The sequence below is a fragment of the Scyliorhinus canicula genome, chromosome 2 (assembly GCF_902713615.1).
Source record: "Scyliorhinus canicula chromosome 2, sScyCan1.1, whole genome shotgun sequence".
NCBI classification, from domain to species: Eukaryota; Metazoa; Chordata; class Chondrichthyes; order Carcharhiniformes; family Scyliorhinidae; genus Scyliorhinus; species Scyliorhinus canicula.
The window spans coordinates 93,392,186-93,418,410 of record NC_052147.1 but is presented as its reverse complement, the minus strand read 5'-3'; the positions used below and the strand labels follow the sequence as shown (position 1 = coordinate 93,418,410).

Below are 26,225 nucleotides of genomic sequence, written 5' to 3'. Positions count from 1 at the left end.
TTGCTTTCTTTCTGTTGATGTCTGTAACCGTTTACAAAGCCAAAAACTACCTCAATAAAATTGTTTATTAAAAAAAAAGGGATGACAGTGGATAGTCAATGGCAAACATTCAAGGAACCAATGGAGGAACTACATCAACTGTCCATTCCTGTCTGGCACAAAAGCAAAGGGAAGAGGGCCAATCCATGGCTTACAAAGGAAATTATAAATAGTATCCAATACAAGGAAGAAACATACAGATTGGCCAAGAAAAATAATAGGTTTGAGGATTGGGAGCAGTTTAGAATTCAGCAAAGAAGGGCAAAGGGATTGATTAAGAAGGGGAAAGTGCAGTATGAAAGGACGCTTGCAGGGAACATAAAGACTGACACTGAGAGTTTCTACAGATATGTGAAGAAAAAGAGATTGGTAAAGAGAAATGTAGGCCCCCTACAGACATAAACAGGGGAATGCATAACAAGGGACAAAGAAATGGCTGAGCAATTGAATACATACTTTGGTTCTGTCGTCACAAAAGAGGACATCAATCAGATCCCAGAAATGTAGGAGAATTAAAGGTTTAGTGAGAGGGAAGAACAGAGGGAGATCAACAGTAGTAGAGAAATGGTGTTGGGAATACTGATGGGATTGAAGGAGGGTAAATCCCCAGGGCCTGAGAATCTGCATCCCAGAGTGCTTAAGGAGGTGGCTCTGGAAATAGTGGATGCATTGGTGGTCATCTTCCGGGATTCTATAGACTCTGGAACTGTCCCTGCAGATTAGAGGGTAGCTCACATCATTCCGATATTCAAAAAGGGAGGTAGAGAGAAAGCAGGGAATTATAGACCAGTAAGCCTAACATCGGTAGTGGGAAAAATGCTTGAATTCATTTTCAAGTACTTCATAGCGGAACATTTAGAAAGCAGTGGCAGGATCAGTCAGAGTCAGCATGGATCTATGATGGGAAAATCATGCTTGACAAATCTGTTGGAATTTCTTTGAAGAGGTAGCCAGTACAGTTGACAAGGGGAAGCCAATACATGTGGTATATTTGGACTTTCAGAAGGCATTTTACGAAGACCCACATTACAGGTTATTATACAAAATTAAAGCGCGTGGGATTGGGGTAAATGTATTGACGTGGTTAGAAAACTGGTTGGCAGAGAGGAAACAAAGAGTAGGGATTAATGGGTCCTTTAGGGGCTGGTTTAGCACAGGGCTAAATCACTGGCTTTGAAAGCAGACCAATGCAAGCCAGCAACACAGTTCAATTCCCGTACCAGCCTCCCTGAACAGGCACCGGAATGTGTCGACTAGGGACTTTTCACAGTAACTTAATTTGAAGTCTACTTGTGACAATAAGCGATTTTCATTTTCATTTTCATTTTTCATTTTTTTCAAATTGGCAGGCAGTAACTAGTGGGGTACTACATGGATCTGTGCTGGGACCCCAGCTATTCACAATATATATTAATGATTTGGATGAGGGTACAAAATGTAACATCTCAAAGTTTGCAGATCATACCAAATTACGTGTGAGGATGAATTGTGACGAGGATGCAGGGATCCTACAGCAAGATCGAGACAGGTTGGGTGAGTGGGCAAATCAATGGCAGATGCACCATAAATTGGATAAGTGTGAGGTTATTCATTTTGGAAGCAAAAACATGTGCACCATTCGCTGAAGGTAAACATGCAGGTGCAGCAGGCGGTAAAGAAGGCTGATGGTATGTTGGCCTTCATTGCAAGAGGTTTCGAGTATAGAAGCAGGGATGTGTTGCTGCAATTTTACAGTGCCTTGGTGAGGCCACACTTGGGAGTATTGTGTGCAGTTTTGGTCTCCTTCTCTGAGGAAGGATGTTCTTGCTCTCGAGGGAGTGCAGCGAAGGTTTACCAGACTGATTCCAGGGATGGCGGGACTATCATATGAGGAGAGATTGACTAGGTTGGGATTGTTCTTGCTGGAGTTCAGAAGAATGAGGGGGGATCTCATTGAGACTTCTAAAATTCTAACAGGACGAGACAGGGTAGATGCAGGGAAGATGTTACCAATGATGGGTGTGTCCAGAACCAGGGGTCACAATCTGAGGATTCAGGGTAAACCATTTCGGACAGGGATAAGGAGATATTTCTTCATACAAAGAATGGTGAGTCTGTGGAATTCATTACCACAGGAAGTAGTTGATGTTAAAACATTGAATATATTCAAGAGGCGGCTGGATATAGCACTTTGGGAGAATGGGATCAAAGGCTATGGGGAGAAAGCAGGATTAGGCTATTGAGTTGGATGATCAGCCATGGTCGTGATGAATGGCGGAGCAGGCTCGAAAGGCCAAAAGGCCTCCTCCTGCTCTTATCTTCTATGTATCTATGATAAGGGATAATCACTTAAATGGAGAAAAGGAGAAATCTGTACAATTAAATTGGGTAATTTTTGGAATTCTTTACCCCAGAAGGTTATGAATGTTCCATCATTGAGATAGACAGATTTTTGCTTCTCAGGGAATCGAAGGATATAGAGAGTGGGCAGGAATGTACTTACTGATGATCAGCCATAATTGTGTTGAATGGTCGACTTCTGGCCATAGTTTCTGTACCTCATGTATTAAATTGGCAAATACAACTGATGGTAACTACTGGATGGAGATGACTGGGATTAATAGCAGCTATTGGAATAAATTGTGTCACTGCGCTTATTAGGGGAGTCGGTGGCCTAGTGGTATTGTAACTGGACTAGTATACAGCACCCCAGGATACTGTTCTGGGGACCATAGTTCAAATGTTACCATGGCAGATGCAGAAATTTGAATTGAATTTTTAAAAATCTGGAAGTTTGAAGATGTTGCTGAGTGTTCTAAAAACCCATCTGTTCACTTGTTGTCCTCTCTCTTTATCAGAGTGGCATTGCTGCCTCACATTGCCATTGAGCCGGTTTCAAATCCGCTTTCTGGCTGTGTGGAGTTTGCAGGTTCTCCCCCGTCTCCATGTCTTCGTGGGTTCCCTCTGGGTGCTCCAGTTTCCTCACAAAGTTCAAAGATGTGCAGACTAGGTGGATTGGCGATGCTAAATTACTTCCAAGTGTTCAAAGGTTGGGTGGGGTTACGGGGATAAACTGGCGAATAAGGTGGTCTTTCGAAGGTTAGGTGCAGAATCGATGGGCTCAGTGGCCTCCTTCTGCACTATAGGGATTCTATGATTTAGATTATAAGTGGAGGCTAGGTAAATTATATAAGCCATATGTAAAAAGTGAGGCACTATAAAGAAATAAACCAGCAGGGGCTGGTTTAGCACACTGGGCTAAATCACTGGCTTTTAAAGTAGGCCAAGGCAGGCCAGCAGCACAGTTCAATTTCCGTACCAGCCTCCCTGAACAGGCGCCGGAATGTGGTGACTAGGGGCTTTTCACAGTAACTTCATTTGAAGCCTACTTGTGACAATAAGCGATTTTCATTTCATTTCATTTTAAATAGGTAATCTGAATATTAACTGAAATGAAAGTCGCCGTAATCCCCAGGCCATTGCTACGTCCTCTTTTTGAGAGAAAGCTGGCTGGTGGTAATTTAATGTGAGGATCACCACACGTCAGGCGAGCAGTAAAGTTCTGAAGGCCTTCACCGGTAATCTCAGCTAGTGCGGGAATTGAACCTATGCTTTTAGCTTCGATCCCGCATCGGGCATGCAGCCAACTTAGCTAACTGAGATGTCGGAGGCAAAATGATGAATTCTAACAACACTATTAAGCCCTTTAAATGGCAACTGGAGAAGAAAATACTATCAACGCGAAATGGTTACCAAGTGTATGGTATGGTTGGTTGTCCTGTAATGTTAGAGGATTTTATGGTTTCTGGAACCTACATGATGGGTGCACCGGTGACGCACAGCACGGGTCACAATGGAACATCCCACTGAATGCTGACGCAGAATTCAGAGCCTGGGGGCCATTCTCCATTTATAACTATTGTTTTTTAGCCCAGATGTGGAGAACTCTGTTCATTCTGTACCACAGAGGTGCAGAATATGCGTAGTAAATAATAGCCCAGAGCACTGCGTGCAATTTCGGTCTCCTTATTTAAAGGCATTCGAAGTAGTTCAGAGAAGGTACACTCAGCTTCTGCCTTGGACGCGGTGGGAAGGTGTGAGGAAGTGGGTTATATTTTGAGGAACGGTTTGACAGACTGGGCCTGTATCCATTGGAGTTCAGGGGAATGAGAGATAAGCTGATTGAAACAGGTAAGATCCCGAGGAAATTTGAAAGGCTGGATGCTGACAGGATGTTTCCCCTGTGGGCAGGGCTAGAACTAGAGAATATTCTTCTTTAAAAATGGGGCCTTTCATTTAATATAACGCTGAGGAGACTGTTTCCCCTGAGAGGGTCGTGAGTCCTTGTCACTCCTTTTCTCAGAAAGCAGTGGAAACAGGGTCATTGAATATTGTTAAGGCAGAGGTAGATGGACATTGACTGATAAGAGAATCAAAGGCTATCATAGAATCCTGACATTTCAGAAGGAGGCCATTCGGCCCATCGAGAATCCACCATCTCTGCGAAAGACCACCCTACCCAAACCCAACCCTCGCACTATCCCCGTAATCCCACCTAACCATTTGGACACTAAGGGTCAATTTATCATGGCCAATCCACCTAACCTGCACATGTTTGTGAGAGGAAACCGGAGCACTCAGATGAAACCCAAGCAGACACAGTGAAAACATGCAAACTCCTGACAGTCAACCGAGGTTGGAATCGAACACAAATCCCTGGCACTATGAAGCAGCAGTGCAAACCACTGAGTCACCGTGCTGCAATCTGTTATCTGTGGAGGCCATAACTGGAAAAACCGAAAATAAGAGCAAATAAGAACAGCAGCTAAACCAATGGAGTTGGCTCCACCATTCAACACGATCTTACCTGATCCAGCCTTCAGCTCCATTTTCGTGCCCATTCCATTGAAAGACCAAAATATTGTCCCAACCCAGCCTTAAATGTATGATACATTGGGACATCCTGGAATACGTAGGGGACAAAGAATCCCAGACATACACAGCCCTTTGAATGATGTAATTTCTCCTCATTTCAAACCTAAATGATCAACCCCTCATACTGAGGCTGTTCGCCTGTGTTTTAGATTCCTCAAGAAGTGTGGACATTGACAGGTTATTTCTGCTGGTTGACTAATCTAAAATACAGGGGCACAGTCTCAGAACAAGGGGGCAATTCTGTGGGACTGGGGTGAGGAGAAATTACTCTACTCAAAGGGTTGTGAATCTAAGGTGCAGAATTCTCCATTGGCTGACGCTGAAATCGATAAACGTGATTGGGTGGAGAATAGAGTCTGATGCCTATTCATGGTGGGCAAAGATTTGACACCAAACCGCAATTCTTCATCACCTCGACAGTGGTGTTAACTGTCTCTGGAACGCATGTACAGTGAACACCATTTGCATACAATTAGCAGGCCTGCCCCAGTATTCTCTTGGGACTCCGTGATTCTCTGGCTCCAATGGGCCGAGTTCCCGACAGCGTGGTTCACTTGTGCTTTTAAAAATCGTGAAATCGGCGTAGTGGCTGATGAGGGACAGAGAGACACGACAGTGGGCTGGCGGGCTGGACACTGGCCGGGTTGGCTGGGGTGGGGGGGTCCTGCCAGGTCCAGGGGTGTGATGGGATAATGGGCCGAGTGGCCCGGGTGAACCCCACAGGACTGGGATGATGTCCAGGCCATTGCCCTGTCATGTAAGGCAGCCATCTTGTTGCGCACATCACTGACCACCCACCTTGGCCGCTTGTTCTGTAGAGTGACACCGGCCGTATGGGTGCCGCACCCCTCCAGCCCCTCACCCAACCCTCTGCCATAGCTCCCCCCACCGGGCCTTAACCCGCCAGTGGGACATCAGGCGACCCACCCAGGGCAACGTCCGCTGTAGCCCCTACGGGGGTGCTAGATGTGGGTTGCAGTGCATACTGCTGGCAAGAGCAGTGCCAGCCGACGGTGCTCTGGACATCAGGGACAGGTACCAAGGCCAGAGGACCTATTGGTACCAGGCACCGATGGGGTCAGGGTTGCGAGGATGGGGTGGGGGAGCACATGGGCAGTGCCAACCAGGGCCACGATGTAGCCCAGAGGACCTAGTTGGGCATGGGGGAATGAACCATGCCAACTTGTTGGTCTTTCAGCTTCTGCAGACAATGAATATTGGAATTGAACAAGCAATGGTGGCCCACCTGCCATAGCAGCAGCCGTGGAGGATGCCCTGCGGCTGTAGAGCTAGCACTGAACGAGGAGGAGGTGGAAACTGCAGCAATGGAGCGTACAGCAGCAAAACAGGAGGCAACCACCCAGGATGCACAGCCAGCCACCCAACAGGTTGAGGAGTAGGAGGTGCCAAGGTGACGCATGATGCCTCATTTGTATCAGCAGCACCGATCATTCGAGTACCTGCCGGATCGAGCATGCCGTCAAAGATTCCGACTGAGCAAGGAGATAGTGCGACATATCTGCCAGATGATGGCACATCTAGTACCGTGGGTGTATGGGGGAGGACACCCGCTCCCGGTGGCCATCAAGGTATAAAATCACCGATTTCCGGTGGCGGCCATGGAGTAAACGGTCACACATTCAGCAGCTCTCACCCTTAGTTTTTTTTTTAATGGTGTTTAAGTCGGATTTTTCAGAAATGTTCTCAACATAAGTTGAACGAAGGGCGAGGAATAGGAGGTGACCCTCAATTTATGGAAACGTGTCCAAATAAGAGTTGAAAAGGGAGAAACCAAAAGTGAAAGTAAGAATCAGAGGTCATCGAGCTCAATGGTAACGGGACAAAGCGTGTCCACATCAGCTCACTGATCGATGGAGCAATGGGTCGAGTACCTGGATGAGAAGTTCACCCAGCATCGCAAGGAGTGTACAGAAGACGTAACCCAGATTATAGCCTCGATTAAAGAGGTGGTTAACCGGATGGAGGAGAAAATGATGACCTAGGGACAGGAGATTCTAAAGTTTCAGGAGCTGGTGACTGAACAAGAGGAGGAGTCCACTGCAATGGCTTTGGAAATTATCATACTACAGGCCGGCCAGAAACGACTGCTAGATAAAGTGGAAGACTTGGAGAACCGGTCTCGCAGGCAAAATATCCGAATTGTTGGGCTGCCAGAGGGGAAGGAGGGATCAGATGCAGGAGCGTATGTGGGGAAGATGTTGCAGGAGATGGTCGGGGCGGATGTGTTTGACAAGCCGCTGGAGGTGGACCGGGCGCACAGGGTGCTCGTTCTTAAGCCCCAGCGTCGTGAGCCCCAGAGGGCCATGGTGGTGAGGCTACATCGATTCCTCGACAAGGAGCATATCATGAAGTGGGCCAGGCAGACAAAACGGTACATATAGGGCAGACAAAACGGTACATATGGGGCAGACAAAATGGTACATATGGGGCAGACAAAACGGTACATATGGGGCAGACAAAACGGTACATATGGGGCAGACAAAACGGTACATATGGGAAGAATCAGAGATCCGGGTGTACCAAGACTGGGGACCAGAACTCGCAAAGAGGAGAACAAATTTCAACAAAGTTAAGATGGCCCTGTTTGAGAAAGACATTAAATTTGGACTGTTATACTCGACGCATCTTTGGGTGACCTATAAGAATCGGGAGCTGTACTTTAATTCTCTGGAAGAGGTGGCTACTTTCATGAAAGACAATAATATGGCTGAAGGACCTTTAAATTGTAACTGTGGTGGGCTGAGTTTGGGGGAAGGGACAGGGTGGCGGGGAGGAGAGAAAAATAGTTCTCTGTTTGGCTTTGTCTTGTTTAAAGTTTCAGTCTTTTAATTCTGTGAGTTAAGTTGCGATGTTCGGAAGAAAAGGGTTTTGGTGTTTTTTTTTAACTTCTCTTTTCTTTTCTCTCATCTTGTGTAATTTGATGTTGATTTGTTGCTTTATGTCCTGGATCACAGAGGAAAGAATCTTAAAGTTGCGACGGGGTGTGTTATTTTCTGGAAGAAAGATGGTTGATTCTTGCATGCATCATTTTGATTAAGCTGCACGAAGCTTCTTCTATTGTGTTTGATTCTCTTTGAACGTAATGGGACTGGTAAGAATCAGTCAAAGGGGGAGGGATAGTACCTGGCAATCGGGTTTAATGACTTTTAAACTCAAACTGTGGTGGTCTGAGTTTAGGGGGAAGGGACAGTGTGCCGGGGAGGTGCGAAAAATTGTTCTATGTTTTGCTATGTCTTGTTTAAAATTTGGTCTTTTACTTCTGTGAGTTAAGTTGCGATGTTCAGGAAGACAAGGGTTTTGGTGGGTTTTTTTCTCTCTTCTTGTGTAGTTTGATTTTGATTTATTGCTTTATGTATTGGATCACAAAGGGAAGAACTTTTAAGATGCGATGGGGTGTTTTAGTTTCTGCAAGAAAGATGGTTGATTCTTCCATGCATAATTTTGCTTAAGATGCTTGAAGCTTCTTCTTTTGTGTTTAATTCCGTTTGAAGGTGATGTGGCTGATAAGAATCGGTCAAAGGGGAAGGGATAGAATCTGGCAATCTGGTTTAATGACTTTTAAACACAAACTGTGCTGGTCTGAGTTTGGGCGAAGGGAGTGTGGGCGAAGGGAGAAAAATGGTTCTATGTTCTGTTCTGTCTTGTTTAAAATTTTGGTCTTTTTAATTCTGAGTTAAGTCGCGAAGGTCGGGAGAAAGGATTTTGTTTCTCTTTCTCTTCTTCTTGTGTAATTTGGTTTTGATTTATTGTTTTATGTACAAGACTTTTAAGTTGCAATGGGATGCTTCTGTTAACAGATGGTTGATTTTGCTTAAGCTGCTTGAAGCTTCTTCTATTGTACTTGATTCTGTTTGAAGGTGATGGGACTGATAAGAATGGGTTAAAGGGGGAGGGGTTTGCCTCGTTGCCTGCGCGTTGGGGGATGGTTTGTTTTCTTTTTGGGATTGTTGTTACTGTGTTGAGTACAGGTACTTGTGTTATTGCTAGGTGTGATAGAATCTGGCAGTGGGTAGGTTTTTTGACGCCAGAGGGTGGGAGATGCTGAGCTAGCTGGATAACTGGTTCACGGGAGCAAAGTGGAGGGAGAGCTAAGGAAAGACGAAATGGGGGGAGGGGGAGGCGGGAGGGGGGTACGGCTGACGGATAAGGGACAGTTAGGAAACTGGAGATGGAGATCAGGGGCTGGATTCCCTGACCCCCCACCGGGTCGGAGAATCGCCTGGGGCCGGCGTGAATCCCGCCCCTGCCGGGCGCCAAATTCTCCAGCACCGGATATTCGGCGGGGGGGGGAATCGCGCCGCGCCTGTTAGCGGGCCCCACCTCGGCGATTCTCCGGCCCACAAAGGGCCAAAGTCCCGCTGCTGTTTTACCGGTCCCACCGCCGTGAATTAAACAAGGTATTTACCGGTGGGACCAGGTGGCGCGGGCAGGCCCCGGGGTCCTGGGGGGGGGGGACGCGGGGCGATCTGGTCCCGGGGGGGGGACCCCCATGGTGGCCTGGCCCGCGATCGGGACAGACTGATCCGCGGGCGGCCCTGTGCCGTGGGGCTCTCTTTTCTTTCCGCGTCGGTCATCAACCTCCGCGATGGCTGACGCGGAGGTGACCACTCCTGCGCATGCGCGGGGATGACGTCAGCAGCCGCTGACGCTCCCGCGCATGTGCAGACTTCCGCCGGCTGGTGGAGTCCCTTCGGTCCCAGCTGGCGTGGCACCAAAGTCCTTTCCTGCCGCCGGCCCACCACTCAGGCGCAGGCCTAGCCTCTGAAGGTGAGGGCTTGGCCCCTAAAGGTGCGGAGGATTCCGCACCTTTAGGGCGGCCCGACTCCGGAGTGGTTCACGCCACTCCATCCCGCTGAGACCCCCCGCCCCACCGGGTAGGGGAGAATCCAGCCCCAGATGGCGGTCACGGATCAAGTGAGGTGCGGAACACGGGCTAGGAGCTGGCCTAGGAAAGGCCATGGTTGACTGACAGGGTAGGGGGGCAAAAACCCCGCTGACCAGATTGGTTACATGGAATGTTCATGGACTGAACGGGCCGGTTAAGAGAACTTCTGTGTTCGCACACCTGAGACAGTTAAAAGCGGACTTGGCTATGTTACAGGAGACACACTTGAAGCTGGGAGACCGAATTAGATTAAAGAAGGGATGGGTCAGGCAAGTGTTTCATTCAGGTCTGGACTTTAAAACAAGGGGAGTGGCTGTCCTGATTAACAAATTTATTATGGTTGGCGGGAAGCTAGAGGGAATGGCAGTGGTGCTGGTGAATATATATGCCCCAGACTGGGATGATGTCACGTTTATCAGGAAGGTGCTGGGGAAGATCCCAGACCTTGACTCGCACCAGCTGATCATGGGCGGTGACTTTAATACGGCCTGGACCCGAGGTTGGACCGGTCGAGTGCTAGGTCGGGGAAGCTACCAGCAATGGCAAAGGAACTGCGGTGGTTCATGGAGCACATGGGAGGGGTGGATCCATGGAAATTTGAGAGACCAAGGAGCAGGGAATATTCATTCTACTTCCATGTACATAAGGCGTACTCCAGGATAGATTTCTTTGTGCTAGATTAAACACTGTTAGCAGAGGTTGAGGACACTGAGTACTCAGCAGCTGTGGTCTCAGATCATGTGCCGCACTGAACATAGAACGTAGAACACACAGTGCAGAAGGAGGCAATTCGGCCCAACAAGTCTGCACCGACCCACTTAAGCCCTCACTTCTACCCTATCCCCGTAACCCAAAAACCCCTCCTAATCTTTTCGACACTAAGGGTAATTTAGCTTGGCCAATCCACCTAACCTGCATGCCTTTGGACTGTGGGATGAAACCGGAGCACCCGGAGGAAACCCACGCAGACGCGGGGAGAACGTGCAGACTCCACACAGACAGTGACCCAGCAGGGAATCGAACCTGGGACTCTGGCGCTGTGAAGCCACAGTGCTAGCCACTTGTGCTACCATGCTGCCCACTGGATAGACCTAAGGGCAGGCACGGGAATGTCCCAGCACCCACAGTGGAAACTAGATACAGGGCTGTTAGCGGATGAGGAGATCTGTGAGCGAGTGAGAGAGGCCATTCGGGGGTACATAAAGATCAATGACACGGGAGAGACTGCAGCTGGGGTGGTCTGGGAGGCACTGAAAGCGGTCATTAGAGGGGAATGTATTTCGATTCAAGCCCACAGGGATAACACTGAGCAGTCGGAGCTGGACAGGTTGGTATGAGAAATCTTATAGGTGGACAGGAGATATTCGGAGTCTCCAAATGAGGAGCTCCTAAGGAGCGTCAGAGACTTCAAATGGAGTTTGGGCTCCTTTCCACAGGAAAGGCGGAGGGTCAGCTGAGGAGGGTAAAAGGGACAATATATGAACATGGGGAGAAAGCTAGCAGGATGCTGGCGCATCAGCTGAGGAAACAGGAGGCAGAGAGAAATAGGGAAAATAAAGGATTTGAGGGGGAAGACGATGAGGGACCCGGGGGCGGTGAATGAAGTGTTCCGGGAATTTTACAGCCAGCTATACGAGTCGGAACCCCCAATTGGGGAGGAGGCCATGAATCAATTCCTGGGGAGGCTAGAGTTCCCAAAGGTAGATGAGGAGCTGGTGGAAGTCCTGGGGGGCCCAATTGGGCTTGGGCAGGTGATAGAGGGACTGGGGGCGATGCAATCAGGTAAAGCCCGGGACCTGATGGATTCCCAGTGGAATTTTAGAAGAAGTTCTCTGGGTTACTGGGGCTGCTCCTGGTTAAGGCTTTCAACGAGTCCAAGGAGCTGGGAGTACTCCCCCCAATGTTATCGCAGGCATCAATTTCTCTCATCCTGAAGCGTGACAAGGATCAGGAGAGCTGTGGATCGTACAGGCCAATCTTCTTCTTGAATGTAGATGCCAAATTATTGGCAAAGATCCTGGCCACTCGAATAGAGGATTCTGTCCTGGAGATAATTGGGGAGGATCAGATGGGATTTGTAAAGGACAGGCACCTGACATCCAACATTAGACAGCTTCTTAATGTAATTATGATGCCAGCGGAGGGGTGCGAGGCTGAGGTGGTAGTTGTCATGGACGTGGAGAAGGCTTTTGACCGAATGGGGTGGAAGTATCTATGGGGTATTTTAGGCAGGTTTGGGTCTGGGCAGGGATTTTTGGAGTGGGTCCAGCTATTGTACCAGGCCCCGGTGGCAAATGTAAGAACTAACTGAGTTTGGTCAGAATATTTTAGTCTTTGTCGGGGGACAAGGCAGGGCTGCCCGCTCTCCCCATTCCTGTTTGCCATGGCCATAGAACCCTTAGCAATGGCTCTGAGAGCAGCAAATACCTGGAGGAGTATAGTGAGGGGAGAGGGGGGGGTAGAACACAGGCTCTCTCTCTATGCAAACAATTTGCTGCTTTATCTCACGGACCCAGTGAGGGGTATGACCAAAATCATGGAGGTATTATGAGAAATTGGGCCATTTTCAGGCTATAAGTTCGACATGGGAAAAAGTGAGATGTTCGTGATTCAGGCACAGGGGCAGGAAAGGAGGCTGAAGGAGCTGCCTTTTAAAGTGGTTGGGAAGAGTTTTAGGTATCTGAGGATTCAAGTGGCCAAGGATTGGACATGCTTCACAAGTTAAATTTGGGCAAAGCAGTGGATCAAATGAGAAGGGGTTTTTGTAGATGGCACATGCTACCACTGACGCTGGCGGGGAGGGTTCAGACGGTGAAGATGACGGTCCTTCCGAGACTGCTATTCTTTTTCAGTGTCTCCCGACTTTTGTCCCAAAGGCCTTTTTCAAAAGTATGAATGTTGAAATTAAAAATGAAAATCGTTTATTGTCACGAGTAGGCTTCAATGAAGTTACTGTGAAAAGCCCCTAGTCGCCACATTCCGGCGCCTGTCCGGGGAGGCTGGTACGGGAATCGAACCGTGCTGCTGGCCTGCTTGGTCTGCTTTAAAAGCCAGCGATTTAGCTCAGTGAGCTAAACCAGCCCCTAAATGAAATGAAAATCGCTTATTGTCATGAGTAGGCTTCAATGAAGTTACTGTGAAAAGCCCCTAGTCGCCACATTCCGGCACCTGTCCGGGGAGGCCGGTACGGGAATCGAATCGTGCTGCTGGCCTGCTTGGTCTGCTTTAAAAGCCAGCGATTTAGCTGAGTGAGCGGGTAAAACCCCGAGAGTAAAGAGGGCACTCCTGGTACGCGCCCGCGGGGAAGAGGGAATAGCTCTCCTGAGCTTTATTAACTATTACTGGGCTGCCAACATATCGATGGTCAGGAAGTGGGTAGTGAGGGAGGGGTCAGTCTGGGAGCGGATGGAGGCCGCATCCTGCAAAGGTACAAGTCTGGAGGCTTTACTGACGGCGCCCCTGCCATTCTCACCGGTTCGGTACTCCACAAGCCCTGTGGTGGTGGCAGCCCTAAGGATGTGGGGGCAATGGAGGCAGCATATTAGACTGGAGAGGGCGTCAGTGTGGTCACCGATCTGTGACAATCACCAGTTTGTCCCGGAGGGCCTGGATGGGAGCTTTAATGTATGGCAGCGGGCAGGGATTGAGTAGTTTGGGGATCTATTCATTCAGGAGGGCTTTCCGATCTTGGAGACATTAGAGGAGGACTTTGATTTGCCGGGTGGGGACGGGTTTCGGTACCTTCAGGTGCGGGACTTTGTACGGAAGTAGGTCCCAAGCTTTCCTCGTCTCCCCCTGAGGTGACTACAGGATAAAGTGCTGTCAGAAACAGGGGTTAGATGTGGGAAGGTTTCGGACATATACAGAGAATTGTTAGAGTGGGACGGGGCCCCTATCAGAAAGGTGAAGAGGAAATGGGAAGAGGAGCCAGGAGGGGAGCTGGAAACTGAACTGTGGGAAAAGGACTTGAAAAGGCTAAATGCATCCTCATCCTCTGCCAGACTTAATCTTGATTCAGTTCAAGGTAGTCCACAGGGCCCACATGACGGTAGGTCAGATGAGTAAGTTCTTCGAGGAGGTGGAGGACAGATGTGGGTCATGTGGGGGTAGCCCGGCCAACCATATTCATATGTTTTGGGCATGTCCGAAACTGAGGGAATTCTGGCAGGGATTTGCAGATGTTATGTCAGAAGTCCTGGAAAGTAGGGTAAATCCGAGTCCAGAATTTGCAATATTTGGGGTGTCAGAGGATCCGGGGGCAAAGCGGGGGAGGGAGGCCGATATCCTGGCGTTCTCCTCTCTGGTGGCCCGGAAGCGGATCTCGCTGAGATGGAGGGACTCGGAGCCCCCGAAATCAGGAGTGTGGGTCAGCGATATGGTAGGGTTTCTCAGCCTGGAGAAAATCAAGTTCGCTCTGAGAGGATCAATACAGGGATTCGCCCAGAGCTGGTGGCCGTTCATCGATTTCTTTAACAAAAACTGAACATCAGCAGTAAGGGAGGAAAGGAAAAAGTGGGGGGGAGGAAAATAGCAGACATGGCGATGTTGAATAAGAACAGGGAATTTAGTATACGGGTAATTGGGGATAGGGCGGGAGACGTGGGGTACATGGTTTATTGTTTGTTGTTGTTTTAGGGGGTATTTTGTGTGTCGGCCCGCGCGTTTGTTTTAGAAATGTCAATATGATAAATTGTGAAATTACAAATGCTTCAATCAATTATTTTCAGAAAAAAAAGGTGACCGGCATCCTGCACGCCTGTGCCACATGGTCCTTCCTGGTGCTGAGTGGGGATCCATCTGGGATCTTACAGACCTCGGTGCACAGGTTCATTCGTGCCATCAGGGGAGCCCTATTTGGCCAGGTGGCTCAATACATCCATTTCAATGTGGACAAAGCCCACCAAGATGCGCGGGCAATGGGGTTCACTGCCATCGCCAACATGCCCCTCCAGGGGCTGATCACTGGGATGCATGCACCACTACGAGCACTTGCAGATGACAGGCCGCTCTAAACCAACCAAGAGGGATTCCACTTGATCAACATGCAACTGATGTATGACTGAGAGCTGCGCAACATGCATGTCTGTGCTCAATATCAAGGTAGTGTGCACAACACCTTTGTCCTGGCACACTAGATGACTCCTGATATTTTCGAGATGCCCCTCCACCCCGCCGGGCTGAGGGGTTGGTTACTGGGCGACAGGAGTTGCCCACTGCGGTTGTGGTTGATGACACCTATCCGGAGGCCATGGACCAATGCAGAGATCCGCTACAATGACTCCCATGCAGCGACCAGGAGCGTTATTGAGCGGTGCTTCGGCCTTCGGGAGAGGCAGTTCAGTCACCTGGACCGCTCTGGAGTGCTTTGGAGGAGCCCTCCAGTATTATGCTGAGAGAGTCGCCCACAGCGTGGCAGCCTGCTGAGTCCTCCACAACATCATGCAGCAGAGGGGCAACGTGCTGGAGGAGGAGGGTGAATGCCAGGCCTCCTCTGACAAGGAGGATGTGGGGAGGGAGCAGTTGGACAGGGCATGGGGCCCAGGTAGACATGGGGGGTGCTGCATGACATGTGCAGCTAGGCCAACAGACATCATATGCTATGATCATCTCCCGGTTCACTGACCAGGGGTGGGGGACACAGGCCAGGAGCACAGACATCACATCCCACCCCAACACCCTCTACCTCCACCCCCTGCCACCCTGCCCTACCTGCACCCTCTTAGTGATACAAAAGTGCTGTACTACAGGGCACGGGCCTTGGGTTGGCAGCAACACCAGGTCTGGTCCATGGGATGGAGGATGATTACCGCCAGCTCTGTGATGAGCTCTGGTGCTTTGCATCATTTGACAATGTCTGACTCCTGCCCACGGTAGCAGTTTCCACTATCCACCTGGGTGACTCATGCACGTGAGCTGGCCATTCCATCACATGGTCCCATCGAATCCCTGGAGTGTCGATGGTGGGAGGTCGGGGGGGCGACAGGTGGGGAGCCCAGAAGACCCACAACGCCGCCCATTTCCGCAGCCCCCATCCCGAACCCATTCTCTGGCCAGCCAAGACTAGCCCATCCCTCACACCTATTTGATAGAACACCGAGGCAGGTTGTAATAGTGTGAACAGGTGTTTAATATGACAATGTACAGACAAATTTGGGCCCCAGCCCCTATCACTAAACGGTGCCCTGCACCCGTGACAATATAACTGTGTATAACTTTCTGGTCTTATGGGTCCTAATGCTATCTGAGGCCAACCTGTCCTGTCTACAGCCCACCAGATGCGCCAGGGACAGGAAGGGGGAAGTCCAAAGTGCTGCAATGTTCAGCAACCCACTGTGGGGGCCCATCACCTCTTCGTCCATCAGGGTGCTTGTTGGCCCGTGGGCTACTCCATGGGTGGCACAGTAGCACAGTGGCTAGCACTGTAGCCACACAGTGCCAGAGTCCCAGGTTCGATTCCCGGCTTGGGTGACTGTCTGTGTGGAGTCTGCACATTCTCCCCGTGTCTGCATGGGTTTCCTCCGGGTGCTCCGGTTTCCTCCCACAAGTCCAGAAAGATGTGCTGTTAGGCAATCTGGACATTCTGAATTCTCCCTCTGTGTACCCGAACAGGTGCCGGAATGTGGCGACTAGGTGCTTTTCACAGTAGCTTCATTGCAGTGTTAATGTAAGCCTATTATGGGATGGGGGTGCGAGTGGATCTATCCCCTGCTGGGGGTCGGAGAATTTCGCCCCCTATCTTCAATACATATTTTGAAAATTCCTGTATAATCTGCACCCACGAGATAGCGCATAACATATCTTAACAACTGTGTGTCGAAAAAGTAACACCTCATTTATTCTTTAATTTATTTGACATTTGTTATTGGCACAATTGCAAGTTGAAACCGTTTGTCCACACGTTCTCTATCAAAGCTCTATATAATTTTGTTTCAACAAATTATTTCCCTAGCCTTTTCTGTTCCAAAGAAAACAACCTCAGCTTCTCCAACCTCGCCACATAATCTCCTGCCGCTCTCATTCTGTTAAACACTGCTGTCCCCTCTCCATTGTTTTCTTCCTGAAGTGTGGTGCCCATAATTAACAATAATGCCCCAACTAAAGTCTATACAGTGATTTGTAATGGTTTAGACTCTTCCTTTTTACTTCATACGTTTAGTAGTAATGTAGTAAATCCGTGTTGGTCGCCCTTATCAGCCACTGGTCTCCAAATGAGAATTAACTTTGTCCTTCACAGTTTTTCGCAGTTTTTGCAGCTCACATGAAGTTTCACTGATTAATGCTCTTCCCTCATAAATAGACCGCAAAATTTGTAATCCCGAATCCTCTGACACCACTGTAATATCCATCAAATTCTGAAATATTTCATTCATAATCTCTGCTACCGCAACCCCTGCTTTCCTAAATAGATTCGGATGCATCCGATCTGCACGCACGGCTTCTGAACATTGATTGATTTCAACATACGTTGCATCGCGGTTCCAAATATCATACCCCTCCTAGATGTCTCTACTCCCTTCTCTTCTATTGCGGCATTGCCACCATCCTACTGTGTGAAGACGCATTCACCCAGTACTAAAATAAAGGCAAAATATTGCGGATGGTGGAAATCTGAAATAAATACAGAAAATGTTGGAAAGACTCAGCATGTCTGGCATATGTGGGGAAAGAAACAGAGTTAACATGTCCAGCTATTATCGTTCTTCTTCAAAGCCTGAGCTGTTCTCCGTATCTCCACAAGAACATTTTTGAATTTGCCCCACTATTTATTCAGCTATCATTTTTTATATGTTTATGTTTTTCGGTATTCCCATCTTTGTTTTCTGCGACCTTTGTTTTATGCAATCCCTTTGCCCATCTTACATCCACCCCCTTACCTACCCGCCCCCCGCCCCCATTCCTCTGTTATTGCCTGCATACTGTTTGAGTTCCAATTGCAATCTGTGCCTGATAGTTAATATAAACAATTTTCTGATTTATTTTAAACTCTTTTTCCCCCTCACTTATCTGGGGAGATCTATCATTTTTTTGTCCCATGTGTCCCCCCCCCCCCCCCCAATATGAAGGCCATTTGTTTGTACTGGACCCATCTCAATCTTGAAAGCCTGCCGTAGCTCATTTTGCTCTAATTCTGGAAGGGGCGCGATTCTCCGCTCCCCACGCAGCGTGGGAGAATGGCGGGAGGGCCCCCCGACAAAATTCACGCCCCCTGGTGCCCCCCGCGATTCCCCCCCCCCCCCCCCCCCCAGCTCGGAAGAATCGCCGCTCGCCGTTTTTCACGGCGAACGGCGATTCTCCGCCGAGCGGCCTGCTGGCCTGCCATTCCAGACCGGTGGCAACCACACCTGGCCGAGATTTACGGAACGCCGCTCCTAGCCCCACCGGGAGGGGAGAATAGGAGGCAAGGAGCGGCCTCCGAGGCCGTCGTGAAACTCGGCCGAGTTCACGACGGCCCTCCCGATTTTTTCCGGGAGCGGAGAATTCCGCCCAATCCAACATGTGAAACATTTCTCCTCAAGACTCTGAAATTAGATGCTCTTCCAGTTGGACAGTTTCGCATTTGATTTTGTTCGTATTTTTCTATTACTAAAAGGGCACACACTGTGAACTTAGGTATAATTGGAGATGTAATCAAACGTGCAATTGTGAATAAAATTCTGCCACACAGCTTATGCACGGCTTGTACTAATACTAAAACAAAATAATGTTATTTTTGTCTCTTATTTCAAAGTGCAGGGTGGGTCAACTTACCAAGCAGCACCGCTAAAATCCCAACAATTCCTGTGCCAGAGCCCAGTTCAAGCACTTTCTTCCCAACAAAATGAATGTTCTCATTCTCAAAGTACCGACAGAGAACAAGACCCTGAAAGAAAAACATCGTCAAATTAATGATTTTTAAAAACAGGAATCCGTCGGATCTGCCCTTAGAGCGTGTAGCAGAGCACAGTTAAGAATCGACCACATTGCTGTGGTCCTGGAGTCACGTGTAGTGCAGAGTAGGACAGCAGATTTCCTTCCCTAAAGAACATTAGTGAACCGGATGGGGGCTTTTTTTAAACCATAATGGTTCCATGGTCATCATTAGACTTTTAATTCCAGATTTGTCATAGAATTCACATTCCAGGGGAGGCCCTGTGGTGCAGTGGTTAGCACTGCTGCCTACGGAGCTGAGGACCCGGGTCCGATCCTGGCCCCGGTCACTGTCTGTGTGGATTTTGCATATTCTCCCTGTGTCTGCCTGGGTCTCACCCCAACAATCTAAAGATGTGCAGGTTAGGTGGATTGGTCATGTTAAATTGCCCCTTAATTGGGGGGCAAAAATGTGTACTCTAAATTTATATTTTTTTAAAGAATTCAAATTCCAACATTTGCCATGGTGGTATTTCAACCCGGGTCACATGAACATTACTTTGGCTCTCTGGATTACTATTCCAGTGACAATACCAATATGCCCCCCCCCCTCCCCTTAATGGTAATCGATTTGCAAAACTCACAAAGAACTTGGGCATCATGTGAAGTGATGTAGAGAATGGTTGTGTGGTCCTCTTTTAAAAGGTCACTCAGGGACCTTTCTATAACCAGCTCAGAACAACCTTGGCAGATTCTTGTATGCAGGCTTTGTACTAATACTAGTTGCTTGATATCAAAAACAAGGAATAGGAGTGAGCGTTGGAGGGAAAGCTCAGGAAAAACCCCTGGTCAGTCTTCTTGGGTAAGCATTAAAGATCCAAGAGAGCATCTTATTCGAGCCAATATTTAACCCTGGTCTAACATAACTGCAGTAGAGTACCTGGTCGAGCATCTCATTGACGTAAGAAATTGGCAGTACACCAATGGTTTCCCTGAATCATTATACAGATTTTATTTCAAATTGGACTTAACGCGTTTGGGAACGCCAGTTGACCGACGGGGCACATATTTTCTCTATCTCCCTGCGATAGCTGACAACGTTCATTACAATCTCTTCACAATTACTTTATTCGATGCCGTACCGTCTTCACTAACCCCTGATGTGCTGGTTCCTTATGTTACCCTTTTTCATTTGTGACGACATGGAAGATGTTAGAAAGATTGGATTAGAAATGTAGAGGGCAATTTAAGGGTCGAAAGTTTGGTGTTAGAATGTGTTTGTTTAAAAATAATTATGTTTGAAGAGCCTGGACGGTTTTAGCAGCCAGCAGATGAAATTAATGAATGGATGTTTTCCCGCAAGGTTAATGGACTGTGGTTTGACTAGAGAGGACCCTGGGGATTTGATGTGCTTTTGTAGCCTGCGGAGAGAAATTGATTTTTAAGCTGAGGGAGATTATGTCATTGCTGGATGAAGCAGAGAGACATTTTGGGAAGCTGCGGAGAGAGGCAGGGGCTGGGATTCTCCATTAGTCGATGCCAGAATCATGAAACACGATTCGGCGGAGAATAGGTTCCGACATCAAAATTGCAGTGGGCACAGATTTGATGGCAGATTGCAATTCTCCGTCACCTCGACAGAACGCATGTACGGTAAACACAATTTGCATTTGGTTAGCTGGCCCTACCCGGGATTCTCCGGGGCCTCTGTGTTATCCTCCTTTGATCGGTTGAGTTCCAATGGCGTGGTTCACTTGTGTTATTAAAAATCATGAAGCCAGCATGGTGGCTGATGAGGGAGATAGAGGAAGTAGGACACAGGGAGGAGCGATTTTGGGCTGCCGGGCTTGTCACTGGCCAGGCTGGCTGGGGTGGGGAGGGCCTTGTAGGGCCTGTAAGGCCCTGTAGTGACGCCCCACATGACTGGGGTGGTGTTCAGGCATGTACTGCCATTACCGCAGCCTGAAACGCAGCCATCCTGTTGAGCACCCCACTGACCACCCACCCTGCCCTTGATTCTGCAGATTGACACCGGCCATATGGTGCCCCAAACCATACCCCCCCCCCCCCCACCCACTCACACAGCACCCTCTGCCGTAACCCCACAACCCAACCTGCAGCCACCCGCCGATGGCCCACTGAGGACAACACATACAGTAATCCCCACGGGGTTGCCGAGTGGGGGCGCCATGGAGCATACTGCTGGCAAGGGCAGTGCCAGACTATTGCACCCCTGGTGTCAGAGATGGCAGCAGGGCCAGAGGCCTCCAAAGTGCCAGGCATTGATGGGGACAGGGGTGCAGGGATGAGGGCAGAGACATGCAATGGCAGAGTTCGCAGTGCCAACTGTGGTCATCGTGTAGCCTGGTGGACCTTATGGGGGTATGAACCATGCTAACATGCCGGCTTTCACCCCTGCATACAAGCGATATTGGAATTCAACCAACAATATTGGCCTCCCTGCTCGTCAACGCAGCCCTGGGGGATGCCCCAAGGATGTATGAACTCGAGCTACTCAAGGAGGAGGAAGCGGTAGAAGTGAAGCATGCAGCTGCAGAGCAAGCAGCAGTGGAGTGTGCTGCAGAGGAACAGGTGACAGTCACCCAGGGTGGGGTGGATGGCCAGCTGCCCAAAGGTTTGAGGAGGGAAGGTGCCAAGGAGGCACCGCATGAGGCCTCATGTTTACCAGCAGCACCTATCATTCAAGGACCTGCCAGACAGGACATGCCATCAAAGACTCCGAATGAGCAGAGAGACTGTGCGATATATCGGTCAGGTGATGGCACACCTGGCACTGCAGTTGTATGGGGGGGGGGGGGGTATGCCCTGTATCCAGGGATGAACAATGGGATACATGTCTGCCTACGAGCATTGTCTGATGACATACCGCTCTACAAAAATGGGTTTCCACTTGATGACCATCATCTTCACATCATAAACGTCTGTGCCGCATACCCAGGCAGTGTGCATGACGCCTTCATCCTAGTACACTCGATGATTCCTGACATGTTGGAGGCACCAACTGCACCCGCACCCCCCCAACCCCCCCCCCCCCATCCCCCTGGCTGGGGTCGGGGTCTTAGGTGACAGGGGTTAGTCACTGTGGTCTTGGCTGATGACACATTTCCGGAGACCACAGGCTGATGTGGAGACCCGCTCCAACCACACTCATACAGTGACCAGGAACATGATGGAGCAGTGCTTCGGCCTCTTGACGATGTGGTTCAGCTGCCTTGACTGCTCTGGAGGGGCCTTATAGTATGATGCCCACATCATGATGACCTGCTGCATCCTCCACAACATCATACAGCAGAGGGCCGAGTGCTGGAGGAAGAAGGCGAATGCTAGACCTCTTCCAACAAGGAGAATGGGCAAGACATGGGGTCCCAGGCAGGCACAGGAGGCCATATGATGCAAGCACCACGGCTAATGCACACTGGATGCTCTAATTGCCTCCAGGATCACAAACTAGGTGGGGATGATTGGCCAGGGGCACAGTCACCGCATCCCACCCCCACATCCCTCACTACCACCCATAGCCCCCCTCCAGCTGCAATTTTGTCCATGGTACATACCTGCTGCACTACGGGGTGTGGGCCCTGGGTGACAGTAACATTGCATATTGTCCTGGGATGGAGAATGATGACAGCCCAATCTGCAATGAGCTCTAGGCCTCCGCATCATCTGATTCCTGCCCATGGCAGCACTTTCCAGCATCCACCTGGCTGATCCCTGCCTGCAAGCTGGCCACAAGGTCCCATCGGTTCCTTGGGGTAACGCTGGTGGGGACAGTCGGGGGGGAGGGCGGGGAGGGGCGAAGAACTGGCCACCCACAACAGCAACCATCCTCTCCCGACACCCCGTCTCTTCACCACCCTGTCCACCTGCGACTCCACCTTCAAGGAGCTATGAACCTGTACTCCTAGATCTCTTTGTCCTGTAACTCTCCCCAACTTGCTACCATTAACTGAATAGGTCCGGCCCTGATTTGATCTACCTAAATGCATCACCTCACATTTATTCAAATTAAACTCCATCTGCCATTCATCGGTCACTGGCCCAATAGGTCAAGATCCTGTTGCAATCTTATTCACTGTCCACTATGCCACCAATCTTGGTGTCATCTGTAAACTTACTAACCATGCCTCCTATATTCTCATTCAAATCATTTATATATAATACAAATAACAGTGTACCCCGCACCTATCTCTGAGGCACACCGCTGGTAACAGGTCTCCAGTTTGAAAACAACCCTCCTCAACCACCCTTTGTCTTTTGTCGCCAAGACAATTTTGTATCCAATTGGCTACCGCACTATGGATTCTGTGAGATTCAACCTTTTGCAACAACCTACCATGCGGGACCTTGTGAACGGCCTTGCAAAAGTCCATGTAGTCAATGTCGACTGCACTGCCCTCATCTACTTCTTGGTTACCCCTTCAAAAAACTCAATCAAATTCGTGAGACATGACTTTCCCTTACATGATGACTTTTCCTAATTCGCCCTTGCCTGTCTAAATTCCTGTAGACCCTGCCCCTTATGTTGAGGGCCTATCGTCAAGATTATCCAGAGAATTGGGATAATGGAATTCCTTTTGTACAATTTGCAATTAGGAGTGCACCTAATCAACAACTGAATTCCGTCCAGGCAAGTTGATTTTTGGTCATTGAGGCAAGAGGACCACCTAAATTGATCAAATAAGAATTGACGAGTCAGCAGTCTGAGACTACATTGTTGGACTATGTGTCAAACATTAGGGAGAGATTAACTCGGGCTGGTGAGTTGGCTAGGAAACATTTTAAATTGGCACAAGTAATGAAAAAAGAGGCCGATAAGAAATCTAAATTTCCAAGTTTTATTAGTGGAAAGAAAATTTGTATTGTTATCAATGGTAGGTGAACTGTTAAAAGCAAGCTTTAGTAGGCCTTATCAAATTGAAAGGAAATGAGGTGTGGCTGAATTATTTGATGAGAACTGGAGACAAAGGAAAACTCACTGTATGTCAAGTTAATATGCTGAAACATTATTTTGATAGAGTAGGAATGAAGGAGGAAGTGTCAGTCGTTCTAGCTCAGGGAGAATAGATAAATCCAGATGATTCTGAGTTTGACATTCCTCACCTTATATTGAATAATGCGCAAGTATTAACATATTTGGGATAAATTATCGAGTTACCTTCCGGAGAAAGTCAAAATGATTTAAAAGTGTTATTACAGTCACATAGAGCTCTATGTGGGAATAAATTGTGAAGTATGAAAGTAATTATGCATGATTCAGATGCAGGACATGTTATTCCCACTAAACAACATCCACACATGTTCAATCCACAGACCTTAACACAGGTAGAGACCGAGTTGGCTGATTTACCTCATCGTGATGTATAAAACTATAAGGGATATAGATAGGGTCGAGGGGAACAAACTTTTCTCCTTTGTCGATGGGTCAATAACTAGGGAACAAAGATTTAAGGTAAGGAGCAAGACGTTTAGAGGGGATTTTAGGAAATACCTTTCCAACCAGGTGGTAGTGGTAACCTGGAACTTACTGCCTGAAAGGGTGATAGAGGTGGAATACCTCACAACATTTCAGCACTTGGACGAGCTCTTGAAAGGCTATAGCATAAAAGGCTATGGACTAAGTGCAGCAAAATATGATTGGAATAGAATGGAGCTTGATGGGAGGCGCAGACACGATGGGCCGAAGGTCCTCTTCATGTGCTGGAAAACTCTATGACTCTATGAAATGTGAAGGCCTAATTACATGTATGATAATCCATAATGAAAAAGAACAGTATCAGTGGATTGGCGTTCAGCTAATGTCATGCGGTGGCAGAATAGCAGAAGCAGAAGCACTTCTGCTTCACAGCGCCAGGGACCCGTGTTCAATTCTGGCCAGGGATTACTGACTGTGTGGAGTTTGCTCCTTCTTCCGCGTGGGTTTTCTTCCAGGTTCTCAGTTTGTTGCAGAGTCAGATAAAGTGAGGCTTAGGAAACTAGAACAAATCAGGAAAGAGCTAATATCGGGTGATTGGTAGGCAAGACAATGCAACTCTTCGTCAACCAGAAAGTAGTTAGAAACACAAAATATAATAGTGCATTCCGCCCGGATAGCAAAATGGAAAATCACCCTTGACCAACCTTATTGAATTCCTTGAAGGTTTGAAGTAAAATACAGATAACGGAAATGCAATGAGTAGACATGATCTTCCACCAAGTCCACAATTGGTCTAGATTCAGAAGTATATTTTTAATTTATCGAATGCATCAAATTGTGGGTTGCATTTTATACAGATGAGGACTTCGAGGAAATTCAGGAAGACATTAATGCAGTTACAAAATGGATGCAGGAGCTCCAAATGCACGTCTGTATAGATAAACGCGCGTAATAATGCATTTTGATCGGAAGAATAAGAGTATGAATAAATATACCATTTATGTTCCTTTAAAAAGCGTTTCAATAAGGTAGGGGAATTGGGAAATCACAGGAAGCAGATGCACAGATCACTAAATGTACCGATGCAAGTGAATAAGGCCAGAAAATGAAAAACTTTCACACATATGCTCATTTCTAGAGGGATATTATTGAGGCGCGATAGGTGGACGATCCGTTCGGATGCATGAACTGTTTTCCATACTACAAACTGAGACGATCCAAAAGTAATTTCTGGAATGGTGCCAGATTGCGAGGCCATATCCATCAGAAAAGATTACCCAAGTTGAATATAGTTTATTTTCCAAATAAGAGAAGTGTGCGGTAACGGCATGGAGGGCTTTACGGTTGTTCATACTGTATAACCAGATGTTTCCACTTGCAGGCAAGGCTAGATTAACAGGCGATGAAGAAAAGTTTAGAGGGTATGTTGTTGAGTTGGATGAAGAAGAATGGGAGGATTCTTGTGTGGAGCATGAATGTGTCGGTCTGGTTGGTCTCTAAATACTTTATACATCCAACATACATTGCAACTTAAGTCGCAAGTCGACGTTTAAATACAAATAGTAACTGTGCAGTAGGCTGCTCGACTTACAGGTTCCCAGACAAAAGCAGAAACACCAAGGTATGCTCCTTTAAACATGGAGATCCTCAAACGATGTCCACAAAATTCATAATCCTTCTCCTCCAATTCGAAAGAGGGACTGCTGTCCACGATGCTACTCATTGTCTCTGAATTCGACCGCAATTCTTGTGAACGCCAAGCAGACTCCAGTCCCTTGGGCGGATTTCTCTTCGTTTCTGGTCAACCTGCAGACTTCAAGTTTTATTTCTAATGAAGAAACAAAACATTGACGTAAAAACGCAGCAAATCATTGTTTAAATCGCAGAGTAATAGAAGGCTCATAACAAAACATATGCGAGCTCTTCTCAACTGAAAATTGGCATAACTTTCATAATAAGCGCACAAACTGTATAGTTGATTGTTAGGAAGAATGTTTCCCGGGGTGTTTATTTGCTGTAACTGCTTTGATACAAATTTGAATAAAATGCGTCTAAAAAAAAGCAACAAAACTGAGTGTCAACCAA

At 48.1% G+C, this 26,225-nt stretch overlaps 1 protein-coding gene across 6 annotated transcripts in view; it reads right to left on the bottom strand.

Moving 5' to 3' along the window:
* Positions 1 to 26,225, bottom strand: part of LOC119962388 (EEF1A lysine methyltransferase 3-like) — a 43,091-nt gene that overhangs the window by 10,243 nt on the left and 6,623 nt on the right. For 4 of the 6 annotated variants that reach the window (XM_038790352.1, XM_038790350.1, XM_038790351.1 and 1 more), the window contains 2 exons: positions 25,732 to 25,968; positions 18,608 to 18,719 (listed from right to left, as the gene is read on the bottom strand). In XM_038790352.1, the coding sequence (XP_038646280.1) occupies positions 18,608 to 18,719; positions 25,732 to 25,863 (244 nt within the window). In that variant the 5' untranslated portion in view covers positions 25,864 to 25,968. The remainder of the gene's footprint in view (positions 1 to 18,607; positions 18,720 to 25,731; positions 25,969 to 26,225) is intronic. The other 2 variants (XM_038790354.1, XM_038790355.1) reach the window with 1 other exon arrangement.